The sequence below is a fragment of the Equus quagga genome, chromosome 2 (assembly GCF_021613505.1).
Source record: "Equus quagga isolate Etosha38 chromosome 2, UCLA_HA_Equagga_1.0, whole genome shotgun sequence".
Taxonomy (NCBI): Eukaryota; Metazoa; Chordata; class Mammalia; order Perissodactyla; family Equidae; genus Equus; species Equus quagga.
The window spans coordinates 44,615,277-44,639,274 of record NC_060268.1 but is presented as its reverse complement, the minus strand read 5'-3'; the positions used below and the strand labels follow the sequence as shown (position 1 = coordinate 44,639,274).

The 23,998-nt window shown below is 39.2% G+C and overlaps 1 protein-coding gene across 2 annotated transcripts in view; it reads left to right on the top strand.

Moving 5' to 3' along the window:
- The window catches only part of FBN1 (fibrillin 1), a 227,174-nt gene that overhangs the window by 154,308 nt on the left and 48,868 nt on the right, over positions 1–23,998 (top strand). For both annotated transcript variants that reach the window (XM_046652577.1, XM_046652578.1), the window contains exons 30-42: positions 1,022–1,144; positions 2,273–2,398; positions 4,345–4,470; positions 12,121–12,243; positions 12,386–12,508; positions 14,052–14,177; positions 15,965–16,087; positions 17,829–17,951; positions 18,250–18,414; positions 20,914–20,982; positions 21,079–21,204; positions 22,278–22,400; positions 23,056–23,214. In XM_046652577.1, coding sequence (XP_046508533.1) covers positions 1,022–1,144; positions 2,273–2,398; positions 4,345–4,470; positions 12,121–12,243; positions 12,386–12,508; positions 14,052–14,177; positions 15,965–16,087; positions 17,829–17,951; positions 18,250–18,414; positions 20,914–20,982; positions 21,079–21,204; positions 22,278–22,400; positions 23,056–23,214 — 1,635 coding nt within the window. The remainder of the gene's footprint in view (positions 1–1,021; positions 1,145–2,272; positions 2,399–4,344; positions 4,471–12,120; positions 12,244–12,385; positions 12,509–14,051; positions 14,178–15,964; positions 16,088–17,828; positions 17,952–18,249; positions 18,415–20,913; positions 20,983–21,078; positions 21,205–22,277; positions 22,401–23,055; positions 23,215–23,998) is intronic.

Here is a 23,998-nt window from a genome sequence, read left to right as displayed (position 1 = left end):
TCCCTTGTCTGTTTAAAGAACCAGTTAAATTCAGGATATAGAATATTCTAGCTCTAGCAAGTATAATTTGACCCACGCTACTTTGCATAGTGAACAGTAGCACATGCATTGTTTATACACACGCATACCCAGGCAGATCAGCAAGTGATTACAGACCACCTGAAGTAAACGAAGAATGGTGTGTGCCGTGAAAATGACAAAAAGTATAGGGTGCCGTCTCTACCCTTAGTTTTGATCAGCTGAAAGATTTCAAAGAAGAATTATTGGGAAGAAGACCATGCTATGTTCACATCTTACGTTGAAATAGAGGCCAGGTCTGGCATTCCTTAAACGTGCGGTTTTGAGGGACAAACGTTTTTCTTTGTGGCTGGTCTTCGGTAGGTTTAGTGGTGCTGGGAAGAGTGGCACAGAAAGCTCTGTGCCCAAAGTCAAAGTGAAACTTTTTGGAAACTGCCAGGTTGGGCCTGGTTGGGCATGGTGTACCCTGTGTAGAACTGCCGGATCTCACATGGTTTCCACCCAAAATCATAAATCGGCCCAAATTCTTCTGAAACATGGCCCAGGACAACTCAGAACTCCAACTCAAGTCCTTTAAAATGGTTGGAACCTCATCAATCAAACTGAATGTCAAGTTTATAACTGAATCCATGACCCAGAGAATTTCACCTATGTGCCCATTGTCGTAACTGGGCTATGTTCTCCTAACACCTAGCACTTCTACATTGCATGTGGCACACCATTGTGTACTTAATTGTTCATCTAATTCCCTGGCTGAGGCATTATGACAGTAGGGATAGTGTTGATCTCATTCACTATTAGATTCTCATCTCTAGCATATAGTAGGTATGTAGTTAATATTTGTTGAAGGAACCAAACAATGCAGTGACTTCCATTTGCCCTAGGATGCTTTTTTAAATTTTGTATACTCTTTGTTTGTTTTCTTGACCCATCCCTGGAAACTTTAAACATGTGCCACGATCATAAACACAGAGGAATGTGATACTGTTTTCCTTTTTCTTAGACATTGATGAATGCAGTATAATGAACGGTGGTTGCGAGACCTTCTGTACAAACTCTGAAGGCAGCTATGAATGTAGCTGTCAGCCAGGATTCGCACTAATGCCTGACCAGAGGTCGTGCACCGGTAAGTAGGTTTTAGGCACCTGTGAAATCTCTCAGTAACAGGTCCCTTTGTAGGAGTGGTTCAGGGCCCAGGCTTGGGAGTCAGACAGTCCTGAGTTCAGATCTTTGTTTTGTCACATACTTTAGCTGTGTGTCCTTGATTTAGATCCTTGGCATCAGGTGCCTCATCTATAAGATGGGGTTCAGATTGCCTGTGTGGAGGAGTGTATACAGCACTCAGCATAGTACCTGGCACATGCTCAATAAATGGAGTATAAAATACATTTTCTTCATTGATCAGAAATTTGAAGAATCTTTTGTTTTGGCCTACTTCAGTCCTCCCCAGGGTGTGTTCCCTGGACCAGCAGAATCAGTATCATCTGAGAATGTGTTATAAATGCAGAATCTCAGGCCTCACCCCAGACCTGCTGAATCAGAAACTCCTGGGGGTGGATCCCAATAATCTGTTTTCACGTGCCCTCCCAGTGATTTTGGTTGCAAGGTAAAATTTGAGAACCTCTGGTCTAATTTATGCTTCCTGTTGTATCACACTGGGCTACAAGAGCCACGTAGCCAGCTAGAGATGGGAAATGAGGTAAGTGATATAGGTTTTGATTTTGACTCGGGTTAAGAAGAGAACTTAGGTTTAGGCAACAAAATTATTTTATCAGACCTAGAAAAATCTCCCTAAAAAGTCCTGTATATAAATTTGGCTATAAAAATTAAATGTTGAAAATAGATATTTTTACTAAAAATACATCTAAGTAGATATGCTTATTTCAAGCAAGTTTTACCTTAACATGTGAGTAAAACAGAAGATGATAGACCTTAGGCATTTAAATTTGGCAATTAGAAAAAGAAGATTCACAATCATTTTTGAATGATAAATTTATATCAGAGATAAAAGTGCTAATTAAGTGATGAACATTTAAATGGGTGTGAACCTCGATCCTGAACAGTATGCTATGAATCTTGAAAATGGTTCTCACCTTTTTTACCCAGGATAACCTGATAGGGTAAAGCTTCATCTGGATTTGAGAACTAGTAGTCTTATGAGAATCTTTAGTTGACTTGGGTTGGTTAACTTTTTCATCAATGAATAATAGAACCAATATCAACAACATGCCGTTGTCGGTTTTATTCTCTGCAGACATTGATGAGTGTGAAGATAACCCCAATATCTGTGATGGCGGTCAGTGTACAAACATACCTGGAGAATACAGATGCTTGTGTTATGATGGATTCATGGCATCTGAAGACATGAAGACTTGTGTTGGTAAGCAAAAAAGACAGAATTTTCCAATTTTTTTTGGTTATTTACAAATACATAAAGATTAGTTTGAGTAGTTGACAGACAGATCCTTTGGGAGAAGTAAGGATATTTAGGGGCATAGTGCTAACATTCCAAAGTGCAACTTTCTTGTGACTGTGATGTGATGTCAGATATGTCATATGGACTGAGCTAAACATTGGTCAACTCCAGATGGCATTTCTTTTATGTGTATGTAGTATTTCTGTCCACTTAACCCTGCTTCTGCTCTGCCTAGAGTTTAGGCTTTTAAAATCTTTGACCAAAGGCCAGCAAAATTTATTTCTGACAAGAATTCAGTGAATTCTAGAATTAAGTCTATTCGTTTTGGAAAGCTCCTATTGCTGTGTCTTCAAATTTGTTAAACCTTTCTTCTCCAATATCTAATCTGCCTTTAATTTCATTCAGTATATTTTTAATCTCAGACATTATAGTATTCATCTCTAAAAGTTGGATTTGGGTCTTTTTTTCACATTCTATTTAACATGTCCAATCATTCCTCTAGCTTTCTGAACACATGTAATACAATTATAGTAACTGCTTTAATGTCCTTGTCTACTAATTCTATCATCTGTGTTAATTCTGAGTTATTTCAATAAATTGACTTTCCTCCTCATTATAAGTCATATTTTCCTGCTTCATTGAATGTGTGATAGTTTTTGATTGGATGCCAGACATTGTAAATTTTGCCTTACTAGGTGCTGAATATTTTTATATTCCTAGAAATATTCTTGAGCTTTCTGCTGGAACATAGTTAATTATTTGGAAACAGATTGATCTTTTCAAAGTCTTGCTTTTAAGCCTTTAAGCAGCAGTTAGTCTAGGGCTAATTTTGCTCCATTACTGAGTGCCCTTCTGGATATTCTACCCAGTTCTCTGTGAATTATGAGGTTTTCCAGTATGGCTGGTAGGAACTGGCACAATTCCGGGCCTTCTTTGAACTCTGATAATTGTTTCCTCCAATTCTTTTGGGTAGAACTTCCTTCAGCTTCTAGTAGTTTCCTTACATGAATGCCCTGATCACTACTCATCTGATAGATCTCTGGGGCTCTCTGGAGCTCTCTCTCTCTCTGTACGTCTCTTTTCTGTCCTTTACTCTGCCCTATGAACTCTAGATATCTTGCCTTCCAGGACTTCCAGCTTCATCTCCTCAACTCAGGGAACTGTCTGGTTCCATCTGTCACCCACCTCCCTCTGCCATGACCTTAAAACTCTCCCTACACAGCAATATGGAGGCATTCATAGTACGCATCTTGTTTATTTTCTCTTCTTGTTTTTTGTTGCCTATATTGTCCTTTGGTTGTTGTTTCAGGTAGGAAGGTAAATTCTGTCCCTATTACTCCATCTTGGCTAAAAGCAAGAGTCTAGAATTGGAAATACTTAAGTTGTATCACATTTATATCTTTGGAAAACTCTTAGGAAATATTTGTGAAGTCCTAGAAATTAAAGTGAATATCATAAAAAAATAGATAATTTTTAATTTTGAAAAGAAGTAAAGTTTGTAACTGCCTGCACTAAGAACACTAGTTCATCCATCCTTTCTTTTAAAATATGGGAACTAAAATGCTGGCATCACGCAGACTGAATTAAAAGTTTCATCTTGCAACAGTATATGCTGTTTTAAAAAGTTTTCTAGACTGTCACATAGACAGGCACGAGCAGCCTAGAGTCACAGTTCAGTTGATTACTGGACCTCTTGCTTATGGGCCAGATAAAAAGCCAGTCTGCATGGTTAGCGTGCAATACAGGAAGCAAATGTGAATTGAGCTCTGGGTAAGTATGATAATTTTCTTTTGAGTGAAAACATTTCGCTTTTTCTAATTTATTTGTCATAGTTGTCTTATCTCAGGGAAAAAGTTTTCAATGATATCAAACAAATGGCTGTATGTATTAATAATATCTATATTTTGCAGATGTCAATGAATGTGACCTGAATCCGAATATCTGCCTAAGTGGAACCTGTGAAAACACCAAGGGCTCATTTATCTGCCACTGTGATATGGGATATTCAGGCAAAAAAGGAAAAACTGGCTGTACAGGTATGTGTTTTCAAATTGAACCATAAAACATGAAGTGGTTAAGAGACCACTACCATAATTATAGATTAGTACAAGTTTTTAAACCATTAACATTTTAGTTGTACGATACAGATTTTTGTATAGTATTTTTAATTAACTTAGCCTGTAGTCCTTTGAAGTTTGTCTTACTTTGAATCAGATCTAAGCTGAGGGTTTTTTCCTTTATCTATGAAAAAAAGGCATAATGGATAAATTACCATGCCAAATAGCACTATAAATATCACATTTTTATGAGGTTAAAATCAAGGTAATTAACATGCTAATTACCAAACATTCATATCCCTATTTGAAAGCAGCCTTTCCCAACAGCCTCGGTTGCCAACACTTCATTTAAAGTTTTATAACTGAGGTTGCTTTCTAAGGAAACACATCCTACAATTTATACATTTCATCAATTCTCATCAGTCTTCCAGTCCCTTAAACTAGCATGCTTTTGATGTATTGAGTTGCTTTAGCCCAAATAAGTCTTTATTCTTGGGACTTTGCAAATCTTGTGAAGTGATAATTAAGCCATTTGTAATTTTGTCTAATACCAATAGCACAGAAGAAAATCTTTTCACGATACTTGTAGGAGATTATTCTATTAAATGTCAAATAAAAGAAGTCACTCTGTGTGAATGATCTTGTTTTCAAGAGTTTAGTTGGTATTTCCAAACTTGAGGCAATGATGTTAAGTATGTGAAATAGTATAATAAAGTTTTACTGTAGTTATTTATAGTAATATAACGGATTATGGCATATAACAAAATTTAAAACATAATGGAGACCATGGTGAGCTTGAATTAGGAAACTGCATAATTTCTTTACAAATAGCAAACTTTAATTACAAAAGCCAGTTTGGCAAGCCCTTGTGACTTCAAACGAACATTAAAATATTTGCAGGTTGGCAGTGTGGTAAATGTACAGATCCTTTTCTTAATTATATCAACATTTTTCAAGAAAGCCCCCCAGTATATTTATTATTATTTCAAACTCTCCAATACTGCTAAGTTTCAAATTTATAGATATATAGGATAACACCAGTAATATTATTGTTGGTTCAAAAATGACAGATTCTAGCCAAATTATAAAAAGAAGCATGCAGCTAGAATGCTTTCATGCTCACTGTGTTACTCTTCATATGAAGCATAGCTAGGGGTTCCTTCTGATAAATGGCACAGTATTTAAAATCTCAACTCCCCCTGTGGTCTCTGGGGTACAAATGATGCTTAGCTCAGTATGCCTATGGTTCGAGCTTTATTTTTAGCTTCCAATATAAATATAGGACTTGGGGTAAGGAGTGGTGGTCTGGCAGTAATGAAGGGGAAGGTGGGACGTTCTGTATTGCATTTTACCTAATAGAGGCTAAGACCATTGTTTGGCTCAGTTGAACTCACTGAAATTCAACCCAGAGAACTGAGGTGCTTCTGAAGGGAGAAGTTAATCTAATGGGACAGTCTTCATGCCCTATGAGAATAGGATCTTTAGAATTTCATGCTCCAAATTCCAGCTAACAGAGGCATGTGGAAAGGCTGATTGTTTTAGGCCTTTTACCATGAAGAAAGCTTATATTTTCATGCAATATTAATATCATTTGAGGTAAATAAGATATTATGTATATAATGCCCTTGGCAGAGTGCTTGGCATGCAGTAACTGGTTAATAAATAGTAGCTATTATTGTTATTATAGAATAAGACATATAGACACAGTGTCTAGAAGCCATTTTAATTAAAGACATAACTTCTAGTCTAGCAAAATTCTATACTAGTATTTACTGATACATGCTGGAAATCAGTTTAAAGAGGAAAATCTTACTCTGTATATTAAAGGGCTTGGTTTTCATAATTGAATTTGCACAGATAACTAAGATTGTGGTGATGAAAGCTGTGCGCTCCATGTTGGATGAGATGACACCAGTTTTACGTTAAGCACTGCAGTCTTTTTAGTAACACATGAACAGAAACGTAGATTTGAAGTCCAAGAAGTACTCTACTCCTTCCCAAGGGCCACGTCCCCCCACTTTTAAATTGTAGCCTGAAATGATTTTGCAGTTTCAAAAAACCCAGCTGGCACTGTAGGGAGGAAATTCGAGTTTCACGGCCCCTTTGATATCATAGTAGCATGGCATGGGATATTCTCTTGTAAAGGAGTAGAACTCTGGATTTGACTGCTAGTTCTTCCGCTGGTTGGCGAGCTTGAAGAAATCAGCAGGGTGCTCTGTACTTACACAAGTGTTCCCCTTAGGTGAGCAGCCCTGCAGGGATGTGTGAAAGGAGGGGTACATTAGGGAAGGAAGAGAAAGAGGGCCCTGCAAAGACTGCTATTAACAACCAAGGGTATCACATTTGATTGGAAATGACTTACATAAACAGGAATTGGCAGCAAGTTTGGTATACTTAAAAACGAGTTTTTAAAAATCTGAGCCAAAATGTTTTTTCAATCCCATGTAACTAGGGCTCCTTTAGCCTGCTTTTAGTTTAAAACTAGTGTCCTTTACAACTTCGAATATCGTCAGGTTACCTTGGTGATAGTCGTGTTAAAGACAAGTGTTTATAACGTCCCAGGCAACTACTGTAAATAGAGATATGTATCTTGCCTAATGGGATAAGCAAGCCACACAACAAATAACAGTGAAGAACAGATCTGGAGCTATGTTTTGATGACAGACAAAATCAATATATCTACATAGGTTTCTACACATATATAATATGTATATACATAATATGTATAATATACATATAGGTGTTTCTTAAATGAGTTTAAAATGTTATATAAATATTTTGATAATTCCTGTAAAGGAATTCCTGTAAAGGAATTAATAAAATATGTATACTATTTCATAGTGAGGCACTTTGTTTCATGAGAACTGAAAAATTGTCCTCTGGGTTCCATTACAGCTTTGTCTAAAAATTTCAGCTCCCTTGTCATTACTGATTGTTTCCATTTTAACAAATAAACATGTTTTTTTTCTCCCAATCACTTTAGCAGTGTTCAGAATCCACCCACTGACTTACATTCCCAGCCCACACAGATGTTAAGGGTTTCTTTTTTCTCCTTAAGCTTTGTCCAAAGCATGGGTATTACTGAGGGGACTATTCGATTTAATGGAGGGAGAATGTACATTTGCTTGAAATCTGTAACACAGCTCTTTTATCCTTGGCTTAAGGGGGCTGGATTACTGCTATTCTGTGGCCTACATAGAAGGCTTCTGCTTCTCATTCTTCATAATTGAAATTAGACAGCAAATGAGAAGAAGAAAAGCTAGGTTGCAGCTAGGTGCCATCCTTGGTGGGTCCTGGTTTTCACAAACTAATTTGTAAGAACCTACTTCCCATCATGTGCCCACTCGGTCACTTAGTGAGTAAGGTATACCATTAAAATCAGAATTGTTTTCAGTTAAAATAGCAGGTTAAATAATTCCATTTCTCAAACTATCTGCCTCTTTTCACATGAGAAATGTTGCTGGTAAGTCTTAGTCCATGAGAGAGAATCATATGCTTCAAAACGACCAGCACTCAGTGAGAACGTGCACCCATTTCCTTCCAGCTTCTTATCACTGCTAATTATCCTCTGCTGGCTGTCAGCCTGTGAAAACTCCGTGGGTGTTCATTTCAATAGTCTTGGCTCAAATTGGGATCCAAATTAAGAAATCTAAGTAGCCTTCGTGTTTGGCCACTCCAAGGCCCTCTTCCCCAATGCCCAATCAAGGACATCTCACAGTGTGCCAGCTCTGCAGGAGTAGGGTCCACATGACTGACGCCCAGATGGCCGGCAGGCAGGTGTTTGTGTGGGTGACACAGCCTCTCCCTGTATGACTGTCGGAGGAGGCCAGAGCAGCTCAGAACACAGTCCTTACTCAAATGTCAGACTCAGTGGAACAAACCAAGAACCTGTGCGTGGGGTCTGCTCAGACCACGCCCTTGCCCTTCAAGAGAGCTGTGCAAATAGGACCTTTGAGTCTTTGTGAGGGAGCTTTGGTGAGGTTAAGGAGGTTGCAGTGTCAGCCCTAAATTTGAATTTCTTTGCTTTTCTTGGCTTGTGCTTATTCTTAATCTTAAAAAGGAATTTTCTGTCTGGAGCAAACTTGTGGGGGAAAGAGAACATTTGTACAGAAAGAGATGTTCTTGGCAAACATGTGCTATGTTTCCTTCACATAATTGAAGAGTAGAGTGAATACAGTGTTTTTGTTTGCTTGTTTTCCTTATGGCTCAGTTTCCCCTCCTGTTTGCTTTTATAATGAGGTGCAGTCTTAGGCCCAAGTCTGCCATGGAAACGATTAATGAATAATAGTTGGCACATGCACACACATGCACACACTCATGCAAAAACCTTTTATTCAGAGATGCTTTTTACACTTTATGACTAAGTCTTTCTAATTCACTTGTTATATACTGAGAGTGTAAAGCATTGAGATGATGACTTCTACAAATAGTCATGAAATGGAGAATTGAATCTTGCCTCCTCAGTTACTCCTGGTATCCCAAAGCCTATGATATGTGGCCTCCTGCAAATATAATTTCTTTTCACCTTGAAAACATTGCATTAAAATATTTTCTTCTATTAGAAATTTATGTTAACATATTATTAATGATAAAAAGGAAGGAGACTCTCCTTTTAAAAAGAAATGGTAGTTTTCCTAATGCAAGATTAAATATGAAACGTAAAAAAATCCATATGCAAATAAAGGTATCTTTGGTCCTTAGAAAATTGGAAAGAAAAAGATGACAGAATTACTAGATTGACAGCCTACGATCATCTCTGAAAATTGTGTGTAGTAGAAAAGGTTCGTGAATATGTCTATAAATCTGTTAATACTCACTGAGGTTTGAAAGCAGGACTTCTAAGCAGGACTTCTAAGCAGGACTTAGAATAAAGTGCTGATGTGGCTAAAGAAATCAGCTTGATTAGGCAGCTGTGGCCCAACGGAAAGTGCGCCAAGCCTTGCACAGGGAAACTGAGTTCCGGGAGGTCCTGGCTCTGCCCCTCATTGAGGGCCCTCGAATGTCCCCATGCCTTTGGGGACCTCTGTTTTCTCCTCTGAGAAAGTGAGGATTAGGAAAGTCGAATTCTAAGTTCTTTCCACTTAGAAATTTCCTTGATTCTATAACATCTTGAAGCTTTAATACTTAGACAATCAAAGCTCGTTGTTTCTACCTAACTCAGAGATCGTGACGAAGAAAGGAGGGAAATTAAGGCAGAACTCTGCAAGAGTGGTGGTTTGTGGCATTAACTCTGAGGGGAGTGATTATCTGAGGAAGAAAGGAGTGTGGATGGCCCTGCTTGGGAGCCGGGGAGGTCAGGCTTACTTCCTTGAATTCTCGTGCCTACTTACCACACTTATCCCTGGACTGGCCTTCCTCCTCATTTCCTTGGAATGTGCTGTGTTCAATTATTCAGTTGTTAAAGCTCGCAGTCATAATTCTCAGGCTACCTGGTATGTGTCTCCCTTGACCTGCCTTAATAACTCAATAGGTCATGTGGCTACCAAGGCTACATTAAAATTGACCTATACAATACGTTGCAATTTTAAGAACATTCTTCCAGGCATGTTTTCATTTTATGATTATTAGTGATATTACAAAATATCTTTGTGGGAAAAGTGTCATTATTTTATTTTGTGTTTGCTCTGGAAGTGACGGAGAAGCCAAGGATCCCAGGACCATTTCAGAGCTTCAGATGGAAATTTGGCAAACAGCATGTTTCCAAACGCTTTCAAATCATTTAATTAGGCTTCTTAAGTAAACGAAAGGGTAAACATAAGTTGCTTGCCCAGTTTCTTTTTTATGATCACTGAAAACTCTTGCAACATTTCATGTGCCAACATTATCCTTATTGAGGTCTTTCATGTTAGACATTGGTTTCCATATAGAGTCATAGTATCCATATCTATGAGTTCCTGTTCTTAGTTAATGAGAAAGTTGATTATGAGGTTAATGACTATCTTTCAATATACAATGGATTAATTTTCAATATATAATTCATTTTCGATATATAATTCAATTCAATATATAATTGGGAAGTAAGATTCTGGTACCAGCTCCAATTCTGATCACCAACTGGGTGTCTTACAGTTCACTTGGTGATGGTGTCAGATTCCACAGGTTAGGGGCTCAGTCCCACAAGACTGTCCCTACTTCAGATGCCAATCGCAAGTCCAGGTTTGACTTGTGCCTCTGACTGGCTGGCTATACATCAGAAGTTCCCACTACCCCTTCCTTGGGTTTGATTAATTTGCTAGAGTGACTTACAGAATTCAGGAAACCAGTTTACTCATTAGGTTACTGGTTAATTATAAAAGGATATAACTTAGGAACAGCCAAATGGAAGAGAGGCATAGGGCAAGTTACGGGGAAAAGGCACGGAGCCTCTATGCCCTCTGTTAACTCACCATGCTCCTTGAATCCTCACGTGTTCACCAACCTGGGAGCTCTCAGAACCCCATCCTTTTGGGTTTTTATGCAGGTTCCATTACAGGGGCGTGATTGATTGAATCATTGGTCACAGGCAGTTGATTCAGTTTCCAATTCTTCTCCCCTCCCTGGAGATCAGGAGGGTGGGACTGAAAGTTCTAACCCTCTAATCACTTGGTTGGTTCTCCTGGCAACTGGCAACCGGCCCTGCTCCTTGGGTCCAGTCCAAAAGCTACCTCATTAACATAATGAAAGACACCTTTCTCACTCTTGTCACTTGGGAAATTTCAAGAGCTTTAGGAGCTCTACCAGAAATGGGGACAAAGACCAAATACATATTTCTTATAAATCACAATATCACAGGAAACAAAACATATTTCACTTTATACTTTATATTCTTTTTATAACAGTTGTATGTTATAGAATCAATCTTGGCCAAATTTGGAAATGGAATTTTGCAGAATGGAGAATTTTTGAGAATTTGGAGTCTTTTAGTAATGTGACCCTTATCTGGTACTCCTTTTGCTGGAAAATCTCCATTGGATTGATTTGAGTTTTACATGAAATATACAAGAAGGCTTGGGTCTCCAACATGCTAGGACTCTGAGAAGCTAGAGAAAAGGTGATTTGCACATTGCTTTAAGGAAAATTCTCTGCAAATGCTTGAATTAGCAATACCTAAAGTAAAAATTTAATAGCAATAAAGCATAATTAAATAACAGTATTTTACATTTAAGAATAAAACATATTTAATATATAGAATATGATTGAAAAAGTTTTCCACCTTGCCATCCCCATTGTATTCCTTTGTATGAGACATGAAAACACTGTGCACCATTACTCTACAGTTGACTTAATAAAAATATTGGGAATTGAAACATATGACCGTGAATGTTAATACCATGGAACATTAGGCAACTCACTTTTTAAGGTCTTCAACTAGAAAGAGGTTCATTTTGTTTAGCAGTGACTGGACACCCACTTAAAATAATGGAAAATAATCAAAGTTAAAAATAGCAAAGAGCATCATATTGTTCTTTCTTTATAAATTGAAATTTAAAGCTGTTCAATATATGTAGAGTATACATGTGGGTGCTAAACCCATGTTATACTCTGGGAGGTGTGAAAGTAAGTCACCTTTTGAATATTGCTACGTTATTTAAAAAAAACAAAAAAGACATCTGTGCTAAACTTTTTTTAAACCGCTGGTTATTTTTCCAGACATCAATGAATGTGAAATCGGAGCACACAACTGCGACAGACATGCTGTGTGTACCAACACAGCAGGAAGCTTCAAATGTAGCTGCAGCCCCGGGTGGATTGGAGATGGCATTAAGTGCACTGGTGGGTTGAAAAAGGACAGAAATTGCTTCTCATGAACTACATAGATTATAAATATGAAAATATTAATTCTGTAAAGAAAAATTCTGTTATCAATTTTAAATGTCACACTTTCTTTTCATAATGATGTGACCTTTTCCTTAAGATCTGGACGAATGCTCCAATGGGACCCACATGTGCAGCCAACATGCAGACTGCAAGAACACCATGGGCTCTTACCGCTGCCTCTGTAAGGAAGGATACACGGGTGATGGCTTCACTTGTACAGGTAGGCTCAGGTTGGAAACAACCCTGGAAATGTCAGGCAGAGAAGAAGCTGTCCCACATCTCTCAGACCATCAATTCTTTTCTGAAGGCTGGGTCAATTATAGACAACTTTTGACAGAAAAGATTCGTTATTTGAAACTATGTCGTCGTGGAATGGAAATTTGGAGCCAGGTCAGTTAAGGAGACCTTAGAAGCTAACTATATATATGTATATAGTTATTAGATATATATATATATATTTCACCGTATGTAAGCTGTCATTAGTTTAAAACAAGTCACACTTCCTTTTATAATCCTTAGCCTTTATATTTTTGTGCCTATTTCTCACTGTTGAAGTTTTCTATACTAAACCCGAGAGTGAGCTTGCTGTAGGCAGCTATGTAAAGAAAAGGGATTAGATGTTCTGGGTCAGATCAATAGTATATCTTTTTCTCCCACTGTCCATCATCATTGCCATCCCACATTGGTATAAGCAAGAATTTCCTGTTTTGTAAGGAATTCATTCACTTCTAGTTTTGCAATATATTAATGACATTTTCTTCTCAGTTCTAACTAATAATCATAGAATTAACATGAACTGCTACACATATTTAATATATGTGATTGGAAACATGATTGTATAAATAAATGATACATATACTTACATGAACTTGTATGCACAGACAGCACTTTTTATATTAGGACTTAAGTCATTTTTTTTAACTCACTGAAAGTTTTATCGTATTTGAAATTGTTCTTGCATTACCCTGTGAAGTTTTGTCATCATAAACCTCCCATCACTTTTTAGAAAATATTGGAAGTTTCATGTATTAGGCATATATGGTTCATGTGTTTGATGTTTAATGCCCGTGATTAACAAACTTGGTAGAGATTAAGCAGACAGGGATTTTATTTATTTTTTTGAGGAAGATTGGCCCTGAGCTAACACCCACTGCCAACCCTCCTCTTTTAAGCTGAGGAAGATTGGCGCTGTGCCAACATGCGTGCCCATCTTACTCTACTTTATTTGTGGGATGCCGCCACAGCATGGCTTGTTAAGCAGCCTGTAGGTCTGCACCTGGGATCCAAACCAGCGAACCCCAGGCTGCCAAAGCAGAATGCACGAACTTAACTGCTATGCCACGGGGCTGGCCCCTAGGATTTTTATTTTAGTCTTCTCTGTAGTTTCTGTTCTGGTTCTTTTGCTGCCCATCTGAGGTGAGCCTGAAACTTGAGAAATAGGCACAACCCTGGCATGTAATTTCCTGTCATGAATGTGTCCACACCTGGATGACACTGCTTGAAAAAGCCTTAGTTTGAGTGATTCGTTTAGCCTCTTCATTTTACATCACTGGGGATAATTTAGCACTCAGGATTCTGCAGCCTCCTATTCACTGAATATTCAGTATGAGAATTCAAAACAGAAAAATGAGTTTAAATGTGTCACATAGAAATTATGACGAAACACCACTACCTTCAGGAAATTGACAATTATAAAAATTGTCGGACCTGAGGAAACGGAAAGCTCCTGTGGAAGAGTAACTTGTGTTTCTTTCTGGCTGTAGATCTTGATGAGTGCTCCGAGAATCTGAATCTGTGTGGCAACGGCCAGTGCCTAAATGCCCCGGGAGGATACCGCTGTGAATGCGACATGGGCTTTGTGCCCAGTGCTGACGGGAAAGCCTGTGAAGGTAACTGATGGCGAAGCTGCCGGGGGCCTTGCAGGGCCTGATGAGGCTAGGTTATTTAAACATTCCCGATGGGTTTTTTCTTTTTACTGAGGTGTGTTTTGGCTTCACATCTAACCTGGTCAGTGCAGTTTGTGGAGGCATTAGGTCTCCAGCTGGACCATTTCTCTTCATGCAGAGAAAACCTCAGCTCTCTGCCCATAAGCTGCACATGCCACCTTGGCCAGATGGTCAGCAAGAGGACACCCGTTGGTCGTAGGAGAGAGAGGATAACCGAGTGTGGTTAACTCAGTGTAACCTATTTATGGCTATTGCTGGGGGAAAGAACTCAAAATGCTGGTCCCCTGATCATGTCCTATTGAAGGATTCTCTTTAAATATGGAAACACAGTTTTTAAGCCCTGCTATGGTTTGGTTTCTAGAAATAAAGGCTTGAAAATAATGGCAGGCCAAATAGCCTTTTCCATATATAGAATAATGTTCTGGGTATGCCTCACGTGGTCTCCAGATATCTAGTATACACCAACATGGAACATGCAAATCCATTCAGTAGAGGACGCTTTGGGATAATGCCATGCATCATGATGTCTCTCAGCACAAGACTGTCTTGCTGAGAAGCATTGGTCAGATAGGAAGTGTCCTGGGAGCCTGTTGGCTAAGGATGGATCCCACTAGGAAACACAAGATTCTTCTCTTTACCCACACTTGTCAAATGTAAGCACATTATCCCTCATCGAGGAGAATTAGTGGCTACAGTGAACTAAAATGATTTCAACAGAAATAAACAAATGATAGCGAATGACAGTAGAAATTTAAACAAGACCCTGATTAATGTCTTAACTAATAGTCGTTGCTTGCTAATAGGGCATTAACTCAAAACCAGTCTTTAACTGTGACATGTATATTAATTCCCTCATGTAGTTCTATGTAAATACGTTTCTTTGTTGTGGAACCATTGGGTGTTCTTTATACAGTTTACATTAAATATGCAGACTTTGATATAAAATTCCTCTGAGTCAAGAAACCAGATTATGCTCTTGATCCTGTGCCTCATGCCTTGTTTACTTTTGTTGCTCTGAGCATCCAAGGAAAACAGGTACTGTGCCACCTCCAGTAACATAAATAGTCACAGTGAAAGTGTTGCTTCTCTTAATGCTTTAAGGGAAGGTTTTGTTTATTTGTTTGTTCTTAATATAAATCATCGCTGGCAGAGTGGTCATGGCTATTTAAAGCCAGTCTCAAGGCTTGAAATGTGCCCGCGTGTCAGTTGCAGGAGCAGAAAGTTAACATGAGGCAGGGACAGAGACCTGGAAGAAGTGTCTGCAGTTTTTACATCTTCATCAACAATAGCAAACACACACGGTAGAACCAGGGATAGAGGGTATTATAAAACTGATCGTAACAGTTACCACAAAGCCTTTGTGATTCTTAAAATTTTAACCCACAACTGCAACACTGACTGTATAGATAAGAACAGCCAGAGAATTTAGATACGGTGGCTTGTTTGGCTCTTACTTTACAAAAGTGATGTGGGCTTGTGTGAAGCACCATAAATGAGATACATATATATAAAATGCTTAGCCCACTGCTCGGCATGTGTTAGGCAGTGAGAAAAAGCAAGTTTTCACCTAAGAGAAGCTTAACATGGCAAATCATCTAAAAGTCTATAGAAGCGTCTAGATTGATGTCAGATATTCTTCACATCCTAATAACTTCACTTGCCTAATTACGTTAGGCAGTTTCTTTGCAAAAAATAAATTTAATTTCTCCCCTTGTTTATTCCTTCCCAAGATATCGATGAGTGCTCCCTTCCGAACATCTGTGTTTTTGGAACTTGCCACAACCTTCCCGGCCTATTCCGCTGTGAATGTGAGATAGGCTATGAATTGGACAGAAGTGGCGGGAACTGCACAGGTAAGGCATCCATTTGCATCAAAATCTGCTCCCAGGTATTCCTGGGGACCACCCAGGGATATTCACAGAGTCACAAAAGAAAAGCAAAGAGGAAGTGTTAGGAATCACAAAATAAATTTCCTCAGACCAGGAACTGATTCGGTGTGAGGATACAGAGGAAACAATTGAAGACAGTTGAAGGAGCAGAGTTCATAGCCTTAGATTCAAGCTGTGTCTACAGAATAATGTTCCAGGGGGCTCCAGCTATAAGGCTTCCCAGCCATTCCTTTTCTCCTTGGGTACATTTTCAGAGAGTTTCCTTTTGAAGGCCATGCCTTGGGATCATGGTTTTTCTCTCTGTATTTCTCCATTTCAATATCCACTCTTTCCCACCCTTGGCCTACCAGTGGTCACCAGAGAACATGGTATGTAGAACTCAGCTACTCATTTCTAGTGTGTAGATCATTTTCTTGTAGTGCAAGGGACTCTCTGAAAACATAAGATAAAAAATTAGAAAAGCTATAGGCGCTTGGTAGACCATCACTGTGCTCCCTTTGAGATCGAGTTAAGACTCTGAAAGCCTTTTGAAGTTCTCCATCCTAGTCCACCCTTCCATTCAAGGAAACTGAGGAAACAAGTTCCATTCTGTTTGGGCTCAGGATTTCAGGAAAAAAGTGATTTTTCCAGCCACCTAAACCAGCCATGACTCCGCGGCTCTCCAGATTATAATGACCACCACCACATCCCCAAAATTGCTCTGGATAGGGTATTCGTCCCCAGGCACAGTCTCTTTGTTTTTCTAAAAACTATTATGACACCATGCCAGGCCTCTAGCATACCTCGGGAAGTTACCTCTCCATGGTTCATATCCCCTCCTCAGTGTCCCAAATCACCATCAGCCTCATTCTATCTAACTTCATTTCTGTTAGTCTGCCCTGTCCCTCCAAGTTCACATACAATTCGAGCAAAATAATTTTCTGTAATGAAACCTACAGGAGGGCTACCAGGTCCAAGGGGGAGAACCAGAGGAGAAAGTATCATCCTCATTCTCCAGTCTCCTCTCTGAATCAGTTTGTCTGTTCTTGAGTATTTCATGAGTATTCAAAACAGGCAAAAGGATTGTACAGGGTTAGAATTCACCAAAACCCATGTGCTGAATATCTGGAATTCTGTACATAGTTTTAGAATAGAAACTGAAAGGGAAATATTCAATCCAGCATCAGGGATGGAAGAGAGACTCTTAGTGAGCTTGAAGAAACATGCTAAGCTTAGTGCACATGTCTGTGCTTGCACTTGGCTGCACCGAGGCAGCATGCCCAGTGGGGGAAGCAGCAGAAGTTGCCTGCTCCTGAGGGTTCCCTGGGACATCTTGCTCTAATTTGATGAAATAACAAGCCACACATATTAAATATATTTTCTTAAAACCTGTGTCTGAATTTTTGGTTGACCGAGGTCACAGTAGTGTTTTGCTTTCAGTTACCTTGACTGGAATATTTTTCCTAGTTCCAAAGTTATATTTTCTTCTGATGACAAATTTGAATGCTAAATGTGTTCCAGGGGAAAAAGACCAAAGACTATGACATATTTCCTTCCTGAGGGGTTTTATTTCAGAAGTGGAAGACTGTGTTTCTAAGTGTAGTTATAACTAGTAACTCTTAAAAATTCTTGTTGGGAGCCCTAGATTCGGTGCTACTGTTTTATGGGTGATGTCTGCCCCACATTGGCTTGGGTGATAATTCTGCCCCTTGCTGTTTGGTTTTAGATGTTAATGAATGTCTGGATCCAACCACATGCATCAGCGGGAACTGTGTCAACACTCCAGGCAGCTATACCTGTGATTGTCCACCCGATTTTGAGCTGAATCCAACTCGAGTAGGCTGTGTTGGTAAGATCTTAAAAACTTATCAGAGAAGCATACTGTTTGTTATTTTAAAGCAGCATTGAACATTCCATTCTCAAATTTTAAAAAAGTAATTTGAAAATTTAAACATTTCCTAAATCTGGTTTATACTTTCAGGTACCCTTTCTATAGATAAATTCCCAGGATGTATGTTTGGGCACTTTTTATTTTCTTAGTAAGAGTAAATTCTGGTTTTGAAACAGTTTCTGAAATGGATTTGAATTTTCAACCCTCATGTAGAAAGAATCTGCCTGACACTTTTTTGTTTGTATATGGTAAATAGATACCCGCTCTGGAAATTGCTATTTGGATGTTCGACCTCGAGGAGACAATGGAGATACAGCCTGTAGCAATGAAATTGGAGTTGGTGTTTCCAAGGCTTCCTGCTGTTGTTCTCTGGGTAAAGCCTGGGGTACCCCTTGTGAGCTGTGCCCTCCTGTGAACACATGTAAGTGTACATCCTCCTACTTATTGTCATTCTAGCTCAGGCCAATTCTCCTTTCTAGATCCACAGAATAGAAGCCACAGAGGGAGGGAGCTGCCACTAGTGTCTACTCTTCAATCAGAGAAGGGAGATCAATCCTTTCAGCCCTGTTGAGGGACCCTACTCCCAATTTGGGAGCCAGAAAGAGTCACCAGTTGGCTTGCACTGAAAATCCAGGTGGGGCAGGTGACATCTCGCTTCCATCTGAGTGAAAAGCAGATTGCATGATTTTAAAGACTTTCCAGGCTGGGTTACTTATATTGCTTACCTTCCAAGGACACAGTGATTGATCTCTCCTCTTGCCATCTACCGGCTAGCTTCAGAAGCTTTAGGACAGACTTGAGTGTCCCTGGGTGAAAGAGAAGCAATTAATTAAGCACATGTAAGATGGAAGCTTATTCCATTCCTTTGGTATGACTTGAAAGAAAGCTCTAGAATATGACAGTAAGGACATAAATAAGTCTTCTTGAAAGACAAAAGACATGTAATGCATACGGAAGTCAAATTATAATGATGTACACCTGAAATCTATATAATGTTATAAACCAATGTTACCTCAATTAAAATAATAAATAAATAAAAGTCTTCCCAGTTTTCTAAGTGGGCCCTGTATTATGATTCAGAGTCAGATGTAGCTTCCTTGGCAAAGGTCAGTGGCTGCTGCTTATAGGGTTTATTGGGATCGGTATTGATTCTTTCCTTGCTGAAGGGTTATTTATTCACTTTTTTCCAAAAGTGTTTGTTCAGTACCTAGAGTATATGTTTTAGGTGTGCAAAGATGAATTGGACTAGATCCTGCCCTACAAAAATGTACAGTCTAGCAAAATCTGACCCAAACATAAAAGCTATAATTCAATGTTGGCCTCCATAAAGGAAAAAAGAAGAGCAGACACAGTGCCATGAGTGAGAGAAACAGCACACCTGGTTCCAGTTAGGACTCTGTTGCTTACCACCTAACTTTGGGCAAGTTACTTAGCAATCCTGAATTTCTTCATTCACAAAATGCCTCATAGGATTAAATGAAATCACTTGCGTAAAGCTCTCAGCACAGGGATGGATACTGAGCAGGCACCTCCTTCCCTCTTCTCTTCAGAGAGAAAAGTCAGTTCTGATTGGCAGAGGGTAGTGATGACTTTGTGCATTTTTCAATTGGGCCTTGAAGGAAGGGTGTGACATGAAAGAGGAGAGTTAAAAAGAGTGGATGTTTACAGAAAGAGGAGGAGAGAAAAAGTCAAAGAGGAGGCTAATTCATTTCATTGATGTTGAAAGAAGCAAACCAAGATGTTTAAATGGGGGAGTCCGCTCTATTCATTAAGAATGATTAGCAAAGTAATAGAAGTCCACCCTACCCCACACTGGATCAGAGCTAAAACTGGAATATATACATATATACATTCATGTATACATTTGTGTATATATACGTAGAGTTTCATAAATCTAGGAGAGGGATTATCAGATGTAGGAAGACCATGATCATTACGAAAGAACTGATTCTTATAGATGCTCACCACGATGATACAGCAGATTAGGGTCATTCTTATTCACGTGTTCCTATATGCATCACACTGCTGGTGTATGGCACTAAAATAAGTGTTTCTGAATGAAATGCTTGATTAACAGAATTAATGAGGGGAATCAAAGGAACCCTGAAAAGTTGGTTTTGGAAGCCACGGGTATCAGTATTGCCACTGGCAGAAAAGAGGGGCAAGAAAGATCTCTAGTCATTAAGGAGAGGAGTAAGATGCGAATGAAGAAAGAACAGCTTTTCCTAAGACTGTTTGGAAAGGGATTCGGAGACAGGCTGATTAATATTATTCAGAGAAGCTGTAATTCGCGGGAAGTAAGGCTGAACAAAACATAAAAATGGAGGAGTTCGTTAAAAAATAAAAAGGGAAAGAAAAATCTTTAAAAAGAAATAATGATGGAGGGGCTGGCCCGGTGGTGCAGAGGTTAAGTTCACACGTTCCACTTCTCGGCGGCCCAGGGTTCACCAGTTTGGATCCCGGGTGCACACATGACACCCCTTGGCACGCCATGCTGTGGTAGGCGTCCCGCGTATAAAGTAGAAGATGGGCACAGATGTTAGCTCAGGGCCAGGCTTCCTCAGCAAAAAGTGGAGGACTGGCAGTAGTTAGCTCAGGGCTAATCTTTCTCAAAAAAAAGAAAGAATGAGTGAATGATGGAGATAGAGAATAAAATAGTTCACAAGAACATAGGCCAGGAGAGTAGGTGGAGGGTTCAAAGACCAAGGACAGTGGCCTTACATTTGGTACACAGAGTAAAAGCCATTTGGAAATGACAAGTATACACAAAGAGATTAACTCACTTCAGATGGGTGGGGTAACCGCTAAAGATTCCTGAAAATGAATATTTTCGGTTGTATATGTTAGTATTTCTCTTGAGGATACTATTTCTAAAAGTTTTAGATTCAAAAGAACTCAATTTGATTTTTTGTTTCAATAGCCGAGTACAAAATTCTTTGCCCTGGAGGAGAAGGTTTCCGACCCAACCCCATCACTGTTATATTGGAAGGTAATTCTGTTTCCTTTATCTTAAAGTGTGTAGATTTTGAACTTCTTTGGGTTTATTTACAGTGCTGAAGGAATGCTCTTGTTTTCACTTTGATAGATATTGACGAGTGCCAGGAGCTTCCAGGGCTGTGCCAAGGCGGGAAATGTATCAACACCTTTGGTAGTTTCCAGTGCCGTTGTCCAACGGGTTACTACCTGAATGAAGATACCCGAGTGTGTGATGGTAAATGATCCTTAGAGGGTGACAAGTCCTTTCAAATATTGAGAACCGACCTCAAAAACAAGCATACAGTTACCAGGAAAACTGAAATTTAGCCATGTAGCACAGTGGTCTAAATATGAGCATAGCCAGGTGAATATGGCACACATGTGGCAACTTGAACTAATGTTATTGACATAATGTCATTGTCATAATGCCAAGATGCCCTAAATCTTCCTCTTTTCCTGAGGAAAATAGAGTATGGTTATCTTGGGCCTTAGTCCCATTTATGCCTACAAAGAGTTTTCCATGCTCTTCAGAAAAGCCATTTGTATTGAAGTAGCACAGGTCTCATTTCAGTGACTTCTATGTTCTGAGCACTTCTGGGCTCCTCTTCTTCCTGTCTTTCACCACTTATCATCTGCACTAATGCATTTAAATGAGCTTCTCTTAAAGGTAGGCTCTTTGGTTTCATGATGTAAGTGATGACCCCTGTTCATCCTGTGTTACTGGAAAAATGGAGAATACTGACCACTTTTAGCTTTCAGAGCACTTGGACCATAGATCAGGGTGGGAGAGATGGTTTTCATCTACATACAGGAGTCACACGACTGATTAGGGAAGAGACCTCCTTGCATCCTGAAGGACAAATATTCCTCTGGCTTTCCAAAAGGCTTATTAGGTGACCTCAACAATGGCAACCTCATTGTTGTTGATGTTGATGGCTTCAGGGTATATCATCTCCTTCCACAGATTTTGTGAACATGTGACGTACACGGCTGTCTTTCTGAAGAATATTTGAGAATTATAACTTCTCCACATTTCCATCTCTGCATGCCTTGAGGGTGTTATGGATTCATTTACTAGGAACTCATATCAGAAGGCAACACTTTTCTAAAACCTCCTGTTCTGAAAGTGCACACATTAGCACAGATAAAGGACACTGATAAACTAAACATGGATTTCTCTTATCCAGATTTCAGAGATCCCTGTGGATTTTCTCCTCCATTGTCAACATTTATCTTGACACTGAGGACCAGGCCATTCCAAAGAGTGAAATTTCCATATTCACCCACCACTTTCTCTTTGGATTATAGATGTGAATGAATGTGAAACTCCCGGAATCTGTGGTCCAGGGACGTGTTACAACACTGTTGGCAACTACACCTGTATTTGCCCTCCAGACTACATGCAAGTGAATGGGGGGAATAACTGCATGGGTAAGTCCAAGCTTTTCTTAATAATGCTTGTTTGGTCGTCATCTGCAAAGAGAGAAAGAGGTTATAGGTCCAGCAGTTAGTCCCTAGTGTTCTGTTACTCATCAGACCCAGTGCTGCCATCCTTTCACTGCATTTGTGGGAGCCTCCTCCCCTGTAAACCATAAGCTTGGCGTTTTTCACCACGTCATGTGGGTGGTTGGGAGTTTTCTTTAAAATGTAATATTGGAAAATCCCAAACAACGGTTTAATAGTACTTCTTTTGTTTGACTTTGGGTGTATCTTTATACAATTATATTTACAGCACTGACCTACAGTATTAAAGCATCATGAGTGGGAAATGAGAAAATTACTGCCAAATAGCAATGGAGAACTGTTACTAGGAGACTGGGTGGAGAGTCGTGTAAAGTTTATTAATGCTACAACTACAGAATGACTTAGTTCTGTGGCACAAAATACCAGGAATACATTTCTCAAAGTCTTTTATCTTGTAGCAGCATAGGTAGCTGGAAAGTTATGTAAGAGCAGGTTTTCCTGCCCTTATCAAAGTCAAGTTACAATACAATTCAAAAGAAATTCACTTCTTGACTATCCCTTTAGAAATCTGTCCTGATTTCCCTATGGCATCACCAATCCCTTTCTTCCTCTTTTCTTCTAGATATGAGAAGAAGTTTGTGCTACAGAAACTATTACGCTGATAACCAGACCTGTGATGGCGAACTCTTATTCAATATGACCAAGAAGATGTGCTGTTGTTCCTACAACATTGGCCGAGCCTGGAATAAGCCCTGTGAACAGTGTCCCATCCCAAGCACAGGTGAATTTTAGTTTCACCATTACCAAAAATATAGGTCGATAAATTACCCATGACTTGTTGGGGACGTGAGTCTCAGCAAGGGAAGAAAAGGGTGCATTATTTGTCTTCATAAGAAAAAATGAGCTCACAAAGGCAAAGATTTAAATTCACAGTTTATCCTGGTCCTTCCAGCTGAAAATTGAGTCACAGATTATGCTTTCTATTTTATACACTAGTTCATTCACCAGACTTAGAGACTCAGCATATCACAAAAATATAAACATTGTTATCATTGTTACAGAGTTCACCATGTAACTAAAAGACTGGAAACTTTAGGCAAAGCAATATGACAAATAAGTGAACCATGTTCCTATTATTTTTACTTATTTATAACTAGTCTTGTTCCAAAAACAATTGAAGGCAGCCCACAAAGATTCAAATGTAAAATAAGAAGGCCTAAGGCAAATGCAAACAAGGGTAAGCAACTTGGAGCAAGGAGTGAGGCTAACACACAAAACCCAAGCTGGGGATTCCTGCACACTGGCCAGAGATGAGCAATAACTTTGGCTCTAGACTTTCTAGCAGCTCGCATAAAGAGAGAGACACAATCCAGTCTCAGTCTCAGTGACCATACTGCAAACTCAACACTAAAGGAAAGTACAATCTTCTTGATAATGGGACCTGAGAGAAGTTTCTTCTTATATCCTCATAGAGAAAAATCTATATAATGTTACTTATTTTAAAAAAAAAGGTCTAACTTACATCCTTGGAGTAAATAAAGTGAAGACTTTGGTGCACTGTTCTT